The following is a 19,238-nucleotide window of genomic DNA, read 5'->3' as shown; positions in this document are numbered from 1 at the left end:
GGTTCTCCCTCAGGCCCCTGATATGCAATGCATGTTCCATCTCCCTATATTGTGAAATGATTTGTTCATCCTGTGTAATTTCTATCTTGTTCTCTACCTCCTGCATTCTAAATTCCATCCTTGATGCATTTTCAGTAATCTTTTCCATCTGGTTATCAATCCTCTCTATGTGCAGGGCTAAGCCCTGAAAGGCCAGAAGGATATGGTCTCTTACTTGTTTGTTCTTTTTCTCCAATAATTCTTCTGTATTAGCCCTCTCTGCAATTATAAGATCTTTTACCTCCTCCTTAATATCCAAGGCATGCTGTTTTAAAGCATCTTGTAAATCATTAAGAGAAATTGCAGGAGGAGGAGGAGAAGGTGGAGGTGATTTTGGTTTCTGAGATGCAGGCTGAGGCATTGGAGAAGAAATAGGAACCTTAGGGGCGGGAGGCAGACGTTTTGAAGCCATTTTCTTAAGTTCCAAGAAGAAAGATTCTTATTGAAAAAAAAAGAGAAAAAGAGAAAAAAAGGGCACAGTTCTTTTAAGTATTCTTAGAAAAAAAAAATAGAGAAAAAAAAGGAGGAAAGAATAAAAGCCAAATTCTTACTTCTGTATTTAAAGAGTTAATCTGTATCCAGGTTTTACTTTGTAATGCAAATCAGGCAAGAAAGACGACGCCATTTTACTTTTCACTTTCCCTTTCTTCTAAAGGGAAAGTGAACAAAAGAAGAGGAAGAGGAAACTTGCTGAAGTTAAAGGCACCATCAAACTTGAGCACAGTCTCTCCTGGTCTGCTCCATCTGCTTTCAAATACTCACAAGCAGCTGGAAAAAAAAAGCAGATGTGGAAGCGGCAACTTGCTTCATCCCAAAAACTTCGGAATGAAGTCTCCCTGGAACGCGGAGTTGCTCAGGCTCCGAGGGAGCTCTACCCTCCGATCCCAAAATAACAGGAATCCAGGGGAGCTCTTACCTCTACCTGAGAGCTCTCCTCCTCCCTTTTTCCCAGGGAGGAGATTCAAGCCGCGGGACAGCTGATTGTCAAAGTCCCGCGGCTTTTATACGCACCAGGAACGGGCGGCTTTGTAAAACGCCGCCATTCGTCGTCACTGGAACCACCAGAAGTCCAACAGTAAAAATTCTTGATAAGGATACAAATTACAGTGATCAATGTCAGTTTAGGATTATGCAGGGTTTGGAGAATTATTCTTGTTTTTTTTGTTGTTGTTATTATCCTTTTTTATTTGAATAAGTAAGTTCAGTGCCATCCAGACCTCTTCTTAAATTTCCTTTTAAACTCTTCGTGAGTTTCCATGAGGGACTGGGAACAGAAGACCAAGATCATTTCTGATCTACTCACCCTACTTGCATAGTTCTACAGTTCTTTGGACTCTAGTCTGCGTGTGGAATTTTCCACAGCCATCTGTTCCCTATCCCACAACTATGAAGGACATAGATGAATTACAATATCAAATGCTGTTCGCTATGCAATATTCAATCTGTTACCATCCACATATACCTCCCCTTGTACTGACAGCTGCTGCCCTCATACTTAGACCATGGAGTATACTTATTCCACATGTCACCAAACTAGATTGATTGACAAAAAAGCATTTATAGTGCTGAATCTCAGCCACAAAATTAACGCTCATGATTTGCTGATATAAAGGAATTGAGGTATTCAAAATATTCTACCATGGGTCATTTCACCTCTCAATAGAAGTGTATATTAGTTCAGGGTTGAACTGTGGAGTCCTTGGTCCTCTCTGAGCTTGGCTGTTTGCTTGCAGATGTTTCATTACTTGACATGGTAACATTATCAGTACTAGTGAGTGTTAGATTTTACCCCTGTTTATATATAGTAGCTTGTCCTTACAGTATTGGTCAGGATGTGGTTTTCCCCTTAATAATTCCTTTGTTAGAGTATTGCTATCTGCTTGATTCTTTGTCTCCTGTTATACCTCCTGCTTATCTGGACATTTGTGCTGGAATAATATAATTGCTGTGAGTAAGTGAGCTATCTGTGATGCAGGGTGGGTGGGGAAGTAGAGAAGCGTGTGTGGAACCTGTTGGGTTACAAAGCAGGCCCAGTGCTTTTGGTGACCTGGTAGGGCAGGATGGGGCAATAGGCGGGGAGGCATGCTTCAGTGTCTCTGTGGTCAGTTGTAACAGTGAACAACCACAGAGGTGCTGTAACAGATGTAACTTCAGGACAGGATCATAAGTACCTTTGGGAAGTCTGTTATAATTTTGGATCATCACTAAGTGGCCTGTTGTAACTCAAGAACTACCTGTATTAGAACATGAGAATGTAATCACAAACCTATCAACTCTTTAGATAGCAAGCATCAATCATATAATATCCTGGTGCCAAGTCCGTAGTTTATCATGTGTTTACCTAGCATACCATTTCTTGTTTGGGCAAGCATTAGGCTTTGCAGGGTGATGAGAAAAGCTCATTGCAGGGATATTAATAGTCTTTTGATCATTGTACTCCTTTATCTGGATTATCTTCTACATTAAGGATTCCCTCTGAGTCATTGTACTCTCCCAAATGCTTATACTTCCCCTTGGCAAATTGATTCCTTCTCAAGGTTGCTTGTATGTTTTATGATTTCACCAATGTGGTTTGGTATAAACAAAACCATTTTAAAAATGATTTTAAATGAATGTGTACATAATACCAAACTATTAATTAGTTGAATTGTACTATTGAAATATGTCTATCCTCATTTTAAAGAGCATTTTTCAAAAGTTGATTACAATAAAAAAAATAAGTACAATACTGTACAATGATATACAATAAAGGAGAACAGAAATCAAAAGTTATTTAACCAAGTATGTCTGACAGTAGTGAGTGGGACAAATCTTTTGTTAAACTAATGCTTATTAATATTTCATAACTATTAATAAAACTAAATGGCATCAAAGCTTTTCATTTTGGAAAGTAGACACTCTTCCCTTAGACATCTAATTGTTTGCAACAACATTGGTGATTGAACGTATGCAGAGAACCTGTATCCTACTGAAAAATGCAGTATTCTGTGACGTCTGGTAGAAAATGGCTGATTGACAATACCCAAGCAAAAAACTTTGGGGTTGGTTTTTCCAGCTGAGGGTTTGGGCAGTACCCCCAAGTCTGAAAAATTTTTCCAAGACAGAGAGAGTCCCAGAAATTACCCTCCAAGACCATCCAGACAGTGATGATTTGCAAGAGGATTCTGGAGAGGTGCTCCAGAGTTTACTGGTGAATCATTAGCTGTCAGATACCACTGAAAGTTTAATTAAATTGATTTATTGTAAACAGCCTGTAAACAGGAATCTTCTCAACTAATGGTTAGCACCTGTTTGAAATTAGATCAGGGTCCATGGAATTCAAGAAGAGTTGGTCTTAGTCCTTCTATGACTACACAGGGATTCTAGGCTGATCCCTCTTTTAATTCAGCCCCCAGGTTCTGCCATTCCTTCTAAGTTAGCGAGAGGCAGAGATAGCAGCCCGATGACAGTGGAAAAACAGCCATTGTTTAAAACTCTTTTTTCAAATGGACAATAAGTCATGCTTTCTATTTCTTAAACACTTTATTTTAACTATTTTTCTTTACTGATTTTAAAAATACTCTTTCGGTCAAAATGTGTTACTCTTCTGAAGAATTGTGGTCTTTTAGAAACATTGTTAGTACTACTAAATAACGAGGGGAAGTGCCATGGTGAGTTAAAATAAGAAAGCTTGGAATTTTTTGTTTCCTTACCCTGTTTTTGAGAAACATAAGGACTTAAAATTTGGCGGCATAATTTAGCCTTTTTTCTGCCATGCTCATTTGATAATGGAATTTATAAGTCATGACTCTGAGGTTCTTGTGGGAGAGTGAAGTCTTCAGATTTTAACTGAACCTGATTTGCTAAGATACAACTTCAGACGTGCATGTTATTTAAAAGATTTGTTCTTTGCCCACAAGAGGGAGTCAAAGATCACAAAATAGGGAAAAACCACCTCTGACTTTATTAAATTTTAGGACAAACAAGATGAACATCAAACCAGAACAGCCCAGAGGAGGGAGCTAAGCCAACTGGATCTCATGAGAATCATTTTGTAGGAATGCTCAAACAAAATAATTCAAGCAATCCAAGCAATCAGAATAAAGAGTGTTATGCTAGAGATACAACCAAGTGCAGAAACTTATCAAACCACTGGAAATGTTCCACAATGACAGAAATCAGTGACAAAGTTAAATTTTTTTGAAATATTGAATGGATAGTAACAGTGTTCATTATGAGGGTGATATAAACAAAATTGTTCTAATGAAATTAAAAAAAGAAGAACTGCTGATAAAACCTCAAGCCATAGAAGAAAAATTTCTGGATCTTCATTTCAAAATTGCATTAAAGATTGACCACATGGATCCAACTGTCCTGAAAGAAATATCTGAAGATTTTGAGAAAAAGAAATGTTTCTGCTGTTCAACAGATATTCTGAAGAAGAGAAAGATTTTATTTTGCTGTGACAAGTTGGAGGGGGTGAGTTGACATGAAAGGACGTTCGGAGTCAGAAAAATGGATTTTGTACTGTCTTAATATAATATAACGTTGAAAGAAACCCTTTATAAAAAGTTAACTTAAAAATAACTAATTTTAAGGATGGTAATCTTTAAGAAATACTCTGAACTTTTAAAATGAATATAAAATTGAAACTAGACATGTTTCTGTTAGGTTGTTGTCAAAGAGCTTGAAACAAAACTTGGGTTATTGTTATCATACATGCTGATAGTGCTGAAAATTCAGTATGTGCAGATGGAAAGATATATAATGAATTTGTTGGAAATGGCAAAGCTAACTGTTTTAAACAAAGATAAGTTTTGTTTCCATTTAGAAAGTTTTATTCAGTTTTGTTTCCATTTAGAAATCATTTCTGGATTTCATGCTTGAAATAGAATAAAAAATGAAACTCTGACTTTAGTTTAAGGATTGGATAATTTTGTAGTTATGGAAATGGCTCGAAGTTATTAGAAATCTAATGTAAAAAAAGTGAAGTAACTATGTTTAATATTTTACTGCATAGAGTATAGTCAGAAATCACTTTCTTCTCCAGCATGACGAGTGGAGAATCCACCCATGGGTTAGCTTCATGAACCCTCCTTTCCTCTTTTTCTGATTGTTATTTTCATTTGTAATTTATATTATAATAAACTTTAATAAAAATTCTTGGAAAAAATGAAACATGCAGCATGCAACCTAATGCTTTACAGGTTAGGCTTACATTTTTAGACAAACTCAGTGTCAGCTTGAATAGATTACAAGGAATTTGTGGACCAGAATTTCTGGAGGAAATCAAGTTTTCTGCCCTTGTTTAAACTATTGTTTCTGGCTTTACTTTTCAAAGTTTGTCCTGAATTCCCTTTATTGCAAATGTTTTAGAATCATTTTTGTTGCAAGTAAGGTATTTTCCTAAATTAAATAATTTTGAATCTTTATATGTGTAATTTCATCCTAATACTCAGCAATACATTGTCTCTCAACCATACAGTCTAATTGCATTTACTTAATTACAACATAAGGTAGACTTGTAATTAATCTCTGACCTAGACTCCTCCGACCAAAAAAGGGAATATTTTATTTCTCCAGCAGGATGACTGTAGAGTCCAAATGGATGGGTTCTATGACGGCCTTCCTGCCTGGCAGACTGGGTAAAAACTTCGGCCACACCCCTTCCTTTGGGCGTGACCCCAGTTTTGACTCAGTCTCGAAGCCTGGTAGAAGTGCGAGAAGCAGCTCTCAGAACAAAACTAACTTAACTTAAAAAAAAAAAAAAAAAAAAAAAGGGAATCCCCTCTTCCTCCAGTTGAACGAAAATTTGTCTGGCAGCGGATAGGACTCGAGAGAGGCAGCCGGGATCGGCGGATTCGTGAGTGGGGCGTCAGGGACTAACGGGAGGCTTGGAGCCGGACCGGATCGCTCGCCCGCCGATAACCGGCCCACCGAGCAGCTGTTGGGGCGGGGGTTTCACTACCGGATTGCTCGCCGCTCTCCGGGGCCGCCAAACAGCTGAGCGGTTCGGGCGATAGAACGAGGCGCCGCTCAGCGCCAAACAGCTGAGCCGCGCGGAAAGCGTGATTGGGGCCGATAGAACGAGGCGCCGCTCAGCGCGAAACAGCTGAGCCGCGCGGAAAGCGGCTAAACCGCGGCGCCGCTCGGCATAGACCAGCGGAGCGGCGCGAGAGGCAGAACCAGCGCTAGAAGTGCCTTCTCCTTAGAGGAGAGGCGCGGTCCCTCAGAGTCAAAGATCCGCCATTGTTTGAACCTCGTGGATTCCCGGGCTAACATTAGGAGGCGTGGTTTCTTCCCCATTCGCCATTTTGAGCGAACGGACCTTCCCGCCGTTTTCCCTTGGGGGCGGGGCCATCCGGACTCCATTCCCTTGCAGACAAAGGGGCAGCCCTTAAGCTAAAATCCGGGATTATCGCAAGAAACTGAGACAGGAGGAAGGAAGAAGGAAAAGGAAGAGAACCTTTCTGATCGTGGTCTGCTACCACAGCCACAGACAGGGGGAGAGAGAGGTATAAACTGCACTTTCTCTGGACTAAGTGAGGAGGTGAGGAGGAGTATTTTTCTCTGACTGTTCCTATAGTGACCTTTAGTCACTGCCTTGCAGGATCTTCTGTCCAAAGACTCCTGTCTGTCCGGCCATTGTTTGTATAGGCAGAGGAGGGCTCAGCCCCAAACATCTGCATCTGATCTGCGTATCCTGTCCCCCACTCCAGGCACTACCTACTCGGGGTGTCTGGCACAATGGCAGACAATGTCTCGTATTCAGTCACACAGGTCCCTCAATTGTCCCCCCCACAGCAACAACAAAAACGCAGATCTTCTGAATCTGAGGTGGGGGGGAAGAAGAAAGCTAAAACAAAACACCTTTCTCAGAAGGGACAGTCTAAAACGGCTGAGCGAGAGGCTTTGAGGAGACATTTGGCTTTAGAAAGACAAATTAGCAGGGCACAGAGAACCAATGCCAATGGGACAAATTCGGTTTCCCCTGTCCCAGCGGTGGCACCCAGCACAGACCCTACTGCCGAGGAAGTGCTTAAGACTTGGTCTCCTCCTGGGGAAACTGAACAGTTAGACTCCTCCAACCCCTCCTCACCAGCTTCTTCACCCGACCGCACCCCAGCGCCTCACTCTAACGACAAAGCGCAGGAGGGCATTTGGTCGGCACAATTCCATGCATTCATGCAGGATGCATTCTCCCAGTTCATGGCTTCTAAGGGACAAGTGGCCTTTCACACACCCCGTAAGGGTCGGGCTAGGCCACCCCCTACCAGCACCTCTGAAACTTCCTCTCAACTGGGAGAGGGTGACTCAGTGGACCTCGACATGTCAGACATGCCCCTCTCGGAGGACGAGGAGACGGCACCTGAGCAGGCAACGAGCTCTGGACTCTTTAACCCAGCGCTCCTAAAATCACTCCTGGTAAAGGCTGTTTCCACAGTCAACCTAACATCAGTACAGGATGAGAAGCCCTCAACAAGCAAGGAGGCCAATCCTCTGTTTGCCAAAAAGGTTCCACAAGATAAGTACATCCCATGTGCGGAGGTCTTCATGACCACGCTGGAGGAACAATGGTCCTCACTTGCAAGCCCACCGGCACCAAACAGCGCGGAAAGAAAGCTTTTCAACCTATCTCCCTCCTTCTCTAACATGTTAGAGGTTCCCACTGTCGATAACCCATTAATCTCATTATTTTCTACCTCCGCGATTCCAGGAGACATGGCGGAGGTCTTGAGGCCTGAGGAGAAGAAATTTGAACACTCACTCCGGCGTTCCCATATGGCTGCAGCCTGGGCGGCCAGAGCAGCCACTTCCTCATCTTTCTTCGCGAGGGCCAGCATCATGTGGCTGAGGGAACTGCAAGGCACGGTGCCTCCAGACCAGGTCAGAATACACCAAACATTGGCCAAGCTCCTCGCGTCCTCGCAATTTGTCTCAGACGCTTCACTGTACGCAACAAAGTATGCGGCTAGATCCATTGCGGCCACAGTGGCCTCACGTAGGCTACTATGGCTCAAAAAATGGAAGACAGACCTGAGGTCCAAATGGCGTCTTTCGACGTCCAAATACAGTGGAGTAGACCTATTTGGTTCCATTCTGGACCCACATGTCAGCGAAGGCAGAGACAAGAAAAAAATCCTAGTACACCCATCAAAGAAGTTAGACAGGAGAGGCAGTCAGGACTTCCGGAGACAGGGTTCCCGCCCAGGAAGCCCCTGGGAATGGAGGCAGCCCTTTCGATCAGGGCAATCCTGGGACTGGCCCAGAGGCTCACGATCCTTCTACCCCAGACAGGATCGAACCCAGGATCGCCAGAGCCCGGGAGCCAGGGGCCAGTTCCAGTCCAGACGCCCATATAGGGGAGCGGGAGGCAGATCCTTTAAACGCACCAAGTGACGCCAAACAGGATACTCCCATTGGGGGTCGGTTAGGAAATTTCATCAGGGTCTGGGAGCAGACCACGACCGACTCCTGGGTCCTGGAAACGATCAGACATGGCCTGACCTTAGACTTCTGCTCTCCCCCACCAAACCGGTTCATCAGATGTCCCATCTCCAGAAGAGCACACAAGACGAGGCTGATAACTTCGGCTATAGTCCACCTCCTGTCAATTCAGGCCATAGAGAAGGTACCAAAGGAGGAGGAGGGAAGAGGATTTTACTCTATCCTCTTCGTCATCCCAAAGACATCAGGAGGGTGGAGAGCAATCTTGGACCTGAAGGGCCTGAACTATTTCATAAAGTACAGGAGGTTCAAGATGCACTCCTTAAAGTCCATACTAGCCAGCGTCAGGGAAGACGATCTACTATCCTCAATAGATCTCACAGAGGCGTACCTACACATCCCCATCCACCCCAGCTACCGGAAATTCCTCAGATTTACCTACGCGGGGCGACATTACCAATACAGGGCATTACCCTTCGGACTGTCGTCAGCACCAAGGGTATTCACAAAGATCTTAGCTGTACTAGCGGCCCATCTCAGGTTGATTCCGGTTCGCGTCCAGTTTTATCTGGACGACATCTTGATTCAGTCCAGATCTCGGGAACAAGCAAGGACAGATCTCAAGACCACAATCCGAACCCTACAGGGGCACGGATTTTCGGTCAATCTAAACAAGAGCCACCTCATTCCCTCAAGGAGACTGCAACACCTGGGCGCGGTGATAGACACGTCACAGTGCAGGGTATTCCTTTCCCAGGAGCGACTGATCAGCATATCCAAGCTAATCCACCAAATTCAAAAGATCAGGAGAGTGCCCTTGCTACAACTCTCGAAGCTCCTGGGAAAGATGATATCTTGCATGGGCATCATCCCATGGGCAAGGCTCCACTCGAGGGAGTTGCAGTGGTTCCTCCTACCCTACCAGAGGAGGAACCTCAGCACCTCAAACAGGAGTGTGCTGGTACCAGCACAGGTGATGAAATCACTAAAATGGTGGCTATCCCCCATGACACTCAAGGGGAGCATATTCAGGGAACCGAACAGGGTCACGCTCACGACAGATGCGAGCCTGTTCGGATGGGGAGCCCATCTGGGGACCCAGATAGCACAGGGCCAGTGGGGTCAAAAGGACCTGTCACACAGCATCAACTGGCTAGAGCTCCGGGCCATACACCTGGCCCTCCGTCATTTCTCACACCTAGTAACGAGGAGACACGTCCTCGTGCTTACAGACAATGTAGCAGCCAAGGCACATGTAAACAAGGAGGGAGGAACGAGATCAGTGGAACTAATGAAAGAAGCATTGGTTCTGGCTCGGTGGGCAGAAGCCAATGTGAGTTCCATCAGAGCGGAACACATCTCAGGGGAAACAAACACCCAGGCGGACTCCCTGATCAGAGCCAAGGTGGACCAGTCGGAATGGCGTCTGGACCCGGCTCTCTTCGAGGAGATCTCCCGGAGGTTCGGACAACCGCACCTAGATCTATTTGCCAACCACAAGAATACACAACTCCCCAGGTTCTTCTCCAGATTCCCGTCCCCGGGATCGGAGGGAACGGATGCTCTCAGGTGCCGGTGGCCGGCGCAACTCCTGTACGCCTTCCCACCGCTGCCACTAATACCGGCAACCATACGCAAGATGATCCTGGAGGGCGCAGAAATGGTCTGCATTGCCCCTCACTGGCCACGGCGCCCGTGGTTTGCCGACCTCGTGGACCTTTCGATATCACCTCCGTGGAGGATTCCCCCGGACAGGGTAAAACTCAGTCAGGGCAAGCTTGTACACCCAGATCCCCAGTGGCTACAACTAGCCGCTTGGCATTTGAGCGGCAAAGCTTAACTAAACAATCTTATTCTGCAGGGGTGATATCGATCATACAGGCATCACGAAGGGCGTCCACCAATAGGATTTACGACGCTACATGGAAGGGATTCTGCAGGTGGTGCGCTTCGCTTCACCTAGACCCGACCGCAGTATCTATCCCCAATATCCTAGACTACCTATTGGAGGGTCTTAATAGGGGCCTGTCAGTCAATACCATCCGCAGACAGATATCGGCCCTCTCAACCGTACTCTCCTGCGACAACTTAACTTCCCTAGCACAACATCCAGCGATTAATGCCTTTTTAAAAGGGGCGTCTAACACAAAGCCCCCAGTCATACACAGGTACCCGTCCTGGAACCTGCCTAGGGTCCTTCTAGCCTTGACATCTGCACCCTTCGAACCTCTTGAAACATGCTCACTCCATCACCTATCACTGAAGGTAGCTTTCCTTGTGGCAATTACTTCGGCAAGGAGAATTTCAGAACTAGCAGCTCTGTCAGTAAGGAAGGATCTGTGTACCTTTTTCAAAGACAGGGTCGTTCTTAGACCAGACCCGACCTTCATCCCGAAGGTAAATAGCACCTTTCACAGATCTCAGGAACTTACGCTTCCTGATTTCTGTCCAAGACCCAAACATAAGCTAGAACACAGATGGCACAAGCTAGACGTACGGAGAGCACTGTGTTTCTACGTGAAACGCACCTCGGCTTTCCGAAAGACTGAAGCATTATTTGTGTCCTTTCAACCATCAACTATGGGAAAGAAGGTATCTTCTTCCACCATAGGCAGGTGGATCAGAGCCTGCATAGCGCAGGCCTACGTCTCACAGGATTTGCCAGCACCCACTCAGGTGACTGCCCACTCAACTCGGAGCGCAGCCACATCTGCGGCGTGGCTAACGCAAGCTCCGGTGGAAGAGATTTGCAGGGCCGCAACCTGGTCCTCACCTTCGGTTTTCATTCGACACTACCGTTTAGACTCCCTAGCAGCAGCAGACGCGGCTTTTGGCAGAAGAGTTCTTCAACAGGTCGTATCTGCTCAGAGTTCGGTAGCCTAGACATTCCCTCCCAGGGGGACATGAGGGCTTTGGTATGTCCCATCCATTTGGACTCTACAGTCATCCTGCTGGAGAAGGGGCGTTGTCTTACCTGAACGCCTTTTCTCAGCAGGATGATGTAGAGTCCAAGCCCACCCAGAGGATAGGTCTAGGCAGGGATATAATAAAGATATAATAAAGAGCTGCAAGGTTAATTCCAACAAAGTTTCTCGCCTAAGTCAAAACTGGGGTCACGCCCAAAGGAAGGGGTGTGGCCGAAGTTTTTACCCAGTCTGCCAGGCAGGAAGGCCGTCATAGAACCCATCCATTTGGACTCTACATCATCCTGCTGAGAAAAGGCGTTCAGGTAAGACAACGCCCCTTCTACTGGAAAAAGAAGCTGGAACAGATGGAAACGGAAATAGTTCTGAGAGTGGCCCTAAACAGTTTGAAAGTAACTAGTAGGTTCCAAGTTCATTTTCTAAAAGGGAAGCGTGGTAAGAGAGACATAATGGGGTAGAATAAGGTTCTCAGCTCTATTTTTTTTTTACCCACCAGGCTGCAAAATCTGAAAAGAGTATATAACCTCTCTCAGGAAAGCTGCTAATATTGATAAGAATTAGGGAGATGAATTGTAGTGCTCGACAAACTTATTTATTTTAGTGGCCTGCAGCCCATAAATATTCAATAACGTACATTTTTTTCATAGTGTGTGAAAGTAGAAATGAAATACTTCTGTTTGTAGATATTTGTGAAACATATTTAAAGCAATTGTACAAAGACATGGCTGCTTTAACAATTCAAGGTGATGTGCTTTGTTTGCTTTCCTATGTAATATCAAACGTAACCTCTGTTTTGAATGCTTTGCACAGCTGGTGGTACTGGTGTTTGAAGTGTTGCATAAATGTTACCTTAAAGTACAACTGCTTACCATAGTAGCAAGGTTACCATGTTCTGTCACAGTTTATTATGGAACTGGGGAAATAGTAGTAGTAGTAGTAGTAGTAGTAGTAGTAGTAGTAGTAGTAGTAGTAGTAGTAATAATAATAATAATAATAGTTGGAAGGGACCTTGGAGGTCATCGAGTCCAACCCCCTGCTCAGGTAGGAAACCCTACACCATTTCGGACAAATGGCTGTCCAGTCCCTTCTTAAAAACTTCCAGTGTTGGAGCATTCACCACTTCTGGAGGCAGGTTGTTCCACTGGTTAATTGTTCTAACTGTCAGGAAGTTTCTCCTTAGTTCTAGGTTGCTTCTCTCTTTGGTTAGTTTCCATCCGTTGCTTCTTGTCCTGCCTTCAGGTGCTTTGGAGAATAGCTTGACTCCCTCTTGTTTGTGGCAGCCCCTGAGATATTGGAACACTGCTATCATGTCCCCCCTCATCCTTCTCTTCGTTAAACTAGACATACCCAATTCCAGCAACCGTTCCTTATATGTTTTAGCCTCCAGTCCCCTAATCATCTTTGTTGCTCTTCTCTGCACCACATCGTGGTGACCAAAACTGGATGCAGTATTTCAGGTGTGGCCTTACCAAGGCATTATAAAGTGGAATTAATACTTCATATGATCTTGATTCTGTCCCTCTGTTAATGCAGCCCAGCACTGTGTTGGCTTTTTTGACAGCTGCAGTACACTGCTGGCTCATATTTAAGTGATTGTCCACTAGGACTCCGAGATCCCTCTCACAGTTAATACTATTGAGCAAGATACCCCCTATACTATGCCTGTACATTTGGTTTTTCTTGCCTAAATGTAGAATCGTACTTTTTTCACCATTGAATTTAATTTTGTTAGATTTTGCTGATGCATTTTGTAAAAGAGAAGGATTGAGAAGTGTATTGTATTGTATTTATTAAAGGTGCTTTTATGTTGCTTCAATCAATAGAATTTAAATAGTTTACATAACTAATGAATAAAACAATACCAATAAATAGCAAAATATGATTGTGACAGTATAAGCATCTAAAAAATAAATACAGGTAGTCCTTGTCTTACAACCATAATGAAATCTGCTCATCATGGTCATAAGTCATATGGTTGTGAAATGTGTCACCTGCATGACAACCCAATTTTACGACCTTTTTTGAAGCAGTCATTAAGACCACTATCATAAAGTGACTGCTGCAGTTGTTAAGTAAATACTGTACTGTGGTCAATAAATAAGCCAGTGGTTTGTGGGTAAGTTTTGCCAAAAACCAGAAGTAAATGTCAGTTTTTCAGCAAAATGGTCATAAACCATGGTCACATGACTGAGGGATGCTACAAATGCCTATAACTGTGGACCAGTTATCAGTCATCTGACATGTGAACATATCACTGCAGGGTGTGTGTATATGCTCAGGCACAGAAACTTCAGAATGGGTCATAAACACCCCCAGGGAAGTCTTAAATAACTTCAAACAGTCGCAAGTTGAGGACTACCTGTAGTTAAGAATCCATCTTTTGGTAGTAGTGATAGTCCGTTCCATTTCCATCCTTGGTATAATCTCCCTTTGACTCATCAGTCCCTCCAAATCTCTCAAAACAGCTACCTCTTAGTTAAAATTGAAAATGCATGTGTTCAACTACATTCTGAACCCACAGTAGTTTCTGGGTGATTTTCAAGAGTATATCAATTTGTATAAAATAAATTACAGTAGTGCCATCACAAAATGACAAAAAGATGAATAACTGTTGTCAGTGACTTCTATTCTGAGAACAGCTGCAACTGGTACATCAGCCAGAACTGGATAAAGGCAGTCATGGCCATAACTTTTATTAGATGTTTCATTAAGAGCTGTAAATCATTGATCGGAATTGGTTGTTCAGGCAAAGCTACTTTTGCTACCCTTTGGGGGAAGACTAAAGCAAAGGGGGAATCAAAATTATTGATTACTCCACTCTTTCTTCTACCGTCAATTCTCCAAGTGAATGATGGAAAGATGCTTGCTACAAATCAGTACATACAAGCATTTGTACATGCTGTTTGTCATTGTATGCCACATTAGCAGTTATAGTGTAATCTGTTAGATGATACTAGGCATAATAGAGCAATGTGAAATATGGTCATAAATAAGATTGATCAGTGCAGTTTCTATCCCCATCCCCCACCTTACTGAAAAGGATTTAGGTAATATGTTTCTTCCAGAGCTCTTTGTAATTGCACCCTGTCACTTAACAATCTTCCACAAAAGAGGTCACTCAGAGGCAATTTTGTTAAAGTTTTTTGTGCCTCCCTTTTGCAGAAGTCAACAAGGCTCTGAAATGAATCACATCCTGGACTGGGGGAACTCCTAAAATAGTCCTGGAGTCCATTGGGATTGATAAAATGCCTAAGCTGACCCATTTGAATCGACTCTAGTAATCATCAATCTCCCTGTGAATAAGCCCTATTCTTTTGTATCAAGGCTTATGCAATAGTTCAGGGCTACAAATGGATACAAGTCAGCCAGTACTTAATAACTTAAGTGTATTATCCAATCAGGACTTTTGGCTTATATGTTTCAAAAATAGAGACACACGTCCCAAGATGGAGTTTTTGTATATTCATGTATGTATAAAGAAATTGTTCGCAATATTTAAGAGGTAAAATATATTCTAGCTTATTCGTTGCATGATAACATTTTTAGAAAAAAAATAAACCAATGAAAGGAAAGTTCTCCAGAACACAAGGTTTTTACTTTGGTTTTAGAAATTAAAAAAGTAAAATAAAGATATCTAATGCTTTTGCAAATGAGCTAGGTATATGAGGGAAATGTGTATTAGAAGAATGAACAAAAAGGTGTTTTTTTAAATCAACAGTGAACATTCTTAGATCTGAATGTACTTTCATGTTGAGTCAGCTTTCAGATTGATAAGAAATGTAGCAGTCAAACAATCAAAAGATATAGTCTACCATTCTTTCCCAAAGAGACAAACTCTTCTCCTTTATGCTGAAAAGAAAACTAGAAGCTTCACATTCTAATTTGGCTATATATAAATATTCTGTTTGAAAGTAGAGTACTCAGTGGATTTTTTTGTCTTGCTACTTTAACCTTCTTAATACATTTTTCTAATAGCAATAGCAATAGCATTTAGATACATACCACCTCCATAGTGATTTACAGAGCTCTGGGCAATTTACAATATAAGTATTATTTATATATTGCCCCCAGGAATCTGGGTCCTCATTTTACCAACTCAGAAGGATGGAAGGCTGAGTCATCCATGAGACCCATTAGGATCAAACTCAAGGCTATGAGCATAGTTTGCCTGCAATACTGCACTTTAACCACTGCGCTGTTAGGGCTATCCTAACCTTAATCTAATCAGAACATGTTTCTGAGTTAAATCTTGCTAGTTCCTGAGTTTAACAACTTCCAATTCAGACTGCTATTAGAAAGCTGACAATAATTTTGGCTAAGTCCTACTCCCTCTATTACAAAAACATCCTTGCTTCAAAATAACAACAACAACAACAATAATAATAATGTTGGAAGGGACCTTGGAAGTCATCTATTCCAACCCCCTGCTCAGGCAGAAAACTGTATACCATTTCAGACAAATGGCTGTCCAGTCTCTTCTTAAAAACTTGATACTGAATGAGGATTGGACATTCATTTTCTGCCTTCCTCCTATTTTTAACTGATATAGTTGCTTTTTAAACACTAATCTAGAACCAAACTAGAACTAATCTAAACCAATCTAGAACTAAGTTAAACTTAGATCGTAGAACTAAGCTAAAAACAACCTAGAACTAATGAGAAATTTCCTGACAGTTAGAACAATTAATCAGTGGAACTACTTGCCTCCAGAAGTTTTGGGTACTCCAACATTGGAGGTTTTTAAGAAGAGATTGGACAACTGTTTGTCTGAAATCGTATAGGGTTTCCTGCTTGAGCAGTGGGTTGGACTAGAAGACCTTCAAGGTCCCTTCCAACTCTGTTATTCTGTTACTATCCTCCATTAGATTTAGGGAGAATGATCCTAAATTGGGCAAACTGCTTCACAGGGATAGCTGAAAACCCTCTTGCCTGCAAATGCTTCTCAAGAAAGGGAAAGTACTGTTGATGCATATCTTCTTGTTGTTCCAGACTACACTAAAGGTCAGAGTGACCTAAAGTCTAGTAAGTAAGTTTACTTTTGGTGTCAAAAATTCCCAGTGCTTCCGGCTCCCCAAAGCATTTGAAATTGTTTCCTTTGTGTTCAAGCTTCAGGCAAACTAAGGAGAGTTGGATAGATCATTGCTTCTGTTTAAATACATTCAATAATTTGGTTTTAGGGTTCATGCTTTCCATTGTACACAAAAGAAAATAATACACCAGTTTCTTAACTGTGAGTGAGGCAGGGCCGCAGGGGCAATATAGAAAGTTATTTTTATGAGTGCTGTGCTTGATCAAAAGTTTAAGACTATAAATATCATAGATGGAATGCACATATTGTTGTGCAACACTCTAGTTAATATTTTAAAGAAAGTTAATATTTTTTAAAGAAAGAACTTTCCTACATATTCATTGCCTTGGCATTCCAAACCAGTATAACCAACCAAGATTTCAGCATATGTGTAGACTCATGTAACAAAAATCATGTTTTAGTACACATGAGTCTTTGCCATAAGCTAAGATCTTCAGTTAGTTATTGTGTCAGCAAAATCATATTTATATTCATTTCCAAAATTCAGGCAACTAGTGGACATGTCAAAATAAACATTTTGGAGGATATCAAGTTAAGAGAAGCCCAGTCAAAACCCATGTTGAAATGTGAATCTTAGACTTCCTTCCTAAACTCATCAGAAAATCTAATTATATATTTTTATGTCTAAGTATGTGTTTTAAAATCACACCTTAACAATCCAAGGTTAAAAATGTTGGTCTAGACCAGGGCTAGGTAACCTTGGCTCTTTTATGACTCATGGACTTCAACTCCCAGAATTCCTGAGCATAGCTAACTCAGGAATTCTGGGAGTTGAAGTCCACGAGTCATAAAAGAACCAAGGTTGCCTACTCCTGGTCGAGACAGTTAAAAGCAGATAGATGTTCTCAAGTTAAATCGTATAGCTTTTTGAAAACTAAAATATGGGAAGTCATTGTTTAGCAACTGAGAGAGCAACTGAGTTATGAAAAAATACATTTGTGACCATCCTTGCATTTATGATCTTCACAAGTCTATAAAGCAAAGGAAAACTGAAATAAGATAATAAGCACAGTTGCAGTTTCACTTAATGACCATTTCACTTAACAATCAAATTTCCAATTGTGGTCAGTAAATAAGGACTATAGGTGTTGGAGACATAAAATTGTTTCTACTGTCATGTTTTATTACGGTTTTAGTGATAATAGTTTTGTTGAATCATTATTAAACTTTTTCTTCATTGGGCTCTTTCAGGATGAGAAATGTACAAAAGTGAAATAGTCAATGCAGGAGTAAATAGTAAATGCAGGAGACTTGTCCAACTATTCATCAGAGATCAGCACTAATTTGAAGACAGGAAGGAAGGAAGGAAGGAAGGAAGGAAGGAAGGAAGGAAGGAAGTTTATTGGAGGTAGAAAATGCAGTATGTTTTATAGCAAATACTTCTTTTTTAAAAAAAATAGTTTACAAAACTTCAGAAGGGAATTTTGTATTCTTTTCTGAGACTTGGTTAATACTGTAAAAAGCCTTTTTTGAGTATATTGAGAATTACCATGAAAAAGCCATGGCATTCAGATAAAAGTGGATTCTTGATTGTTTAGATGTGTGACAATAATGCTTTTTGCATTTAAAATTTCTCGGGCATTAATTCTGAACCATTGCCCCTTCTCCCAGTTTGCTAGTATGGTTTACTGATAACTCTTCTCTAGTCCTCAATAAATATTCAGTTTACCCTACTTACATTTAAAGCATTACTTCTTGTTATAAAAACCACAAATATTATTTTCTATTTTGCAGGTATAATCTTGAATTGAGTAGCCAATACCCGTATATAGATGTAGCTTTTTAAAAATATACCCACATGGTAGAAGTTCTACCTTGCAAACAACTTTTCTGAATTGGTTTCACAAGATTGCAGCATGGTGAAAATTTTCTAAATTTTGTGGGGAGTCACTACAAAAAAATAGTGTGGAATTTCCTCTGTTACATTCTATGTGGTTTATAACTCTGAGGTTCCTAGGATAGAACTGGGGTCTTACCAAATATTATAATAGAAAGTTGATGTAAATAAACATTTATTTATTACCCAAGTTTAGAGCACTTTTAATCTTAAAAACTTAATCTAAATACTTATTGATATATAATTTACCAGAATAGGTAGCCACAGGTCCTATGTGTAACCTTTTCTCTAGTCAGGATAAGGTATTGTGGTTCTGATGGAACTAACTATGTATTTCCTTTTTATTTCAGCTCAGATTGGGTGGAAATTATTGAACCCCGTTCTAGAGAACGAATGTATGTTAATTTGACAACTGGAGAATGTGGTTGGGATCCACCACCCAATCTCAGAGTTCGGCAATCTGATGAAAACCAGTGGTGGGAACTCTTTGATCAAAACAACAATCGCTTCTATTATTACAATGCCATCACTCAGCAGACTGTGTGGCACAGGCCCCAGGGCTGTGACATTGTGCCACTAGCTCGGCTCCAAGCCATGAAACGTAATTCCCAGTCTGAGTTCGGGACATCACAGCACAGGAACAGTACAAGTAGTGAGGGACAAAATACTCCTATCCAGATAACTCTTCTACAGGATATGGAGAAGAGTAAAGACAACATCGGTCTCGAGAAGAGGCCAGAAACTGAAAGGTAAATCATTTTTTAATTTCTCTGTTTCGTTTTTCTCTTTTTTATAGCTATAGAGGGAAGAGGGAAGCACATCCTTGTTTTAAAATGACACTCATAAGATGAAAAATACTTTTGGCTACTTAGTGTAAAAAACAAATAGATAAGTAGAGAGCCAGTTTGGTTTAGTGGTTAAG

At 41.8% G+C, this 19,238-nt stretch overlaps 1 protein-coding gene across 7 annotated transcripts in view; it reads left to right on the top strand.

The window, feature by feature from the left end:
• Positions 1 to 19,238, top strand: part of LOC120296999 (rho GTPase-activating protein 39-like) — a 130,753-nt gene that overhangs the window by 70,818 nt on the left and 40,697 nt on the right. For 5 of the 7 annotated variants that reach the window (XR_005553652.1, XM_039319102.1, XM_039319098.1 and 2 more), the window contains exon 2: positions 18,667 to 19,065. Coding sequence is in view for 6 of the 7 variants with exons in the window: in XM_039319098.1 (XP_039175032.1) it covers positions 18,667 to 19,065 (399 nt within the window). In the remaining variant the exon portion in view is untranslated. Of the gene's footprint in view, positions 1 to 4,000; positions 4,498 to 17,808; positions 17,828 to 18,666; positions 19,066 to 19,238 lie in introns of those variants that run through there. The other 2 variants (XM_039319100.1, XM_039319101.1) reach the window with 2 other exon arrangements.

The sequence above is a fragment of the Crotalus tigris genome, unplaced genomic scaffold (genome assembly GCF_016545835.1).
Source record: "Crotalus tigris isolate CLP2741 ecotype Arizona unplaced genomic scaffold, ASM1654583v1 scf7180000022411.5474196:2289641, whole genome shotgun sequence".
NCBI classification, from domain to species: domain Eukaryota; kingdom Metazoa; phylum Chordata; class Lepidosauria; order Squamata; family Viperidae; genus Crotalus; species Crotalus tigris.
This window is presented reverse-complemented; position numbering and strand designations above follow the sequence as displayed.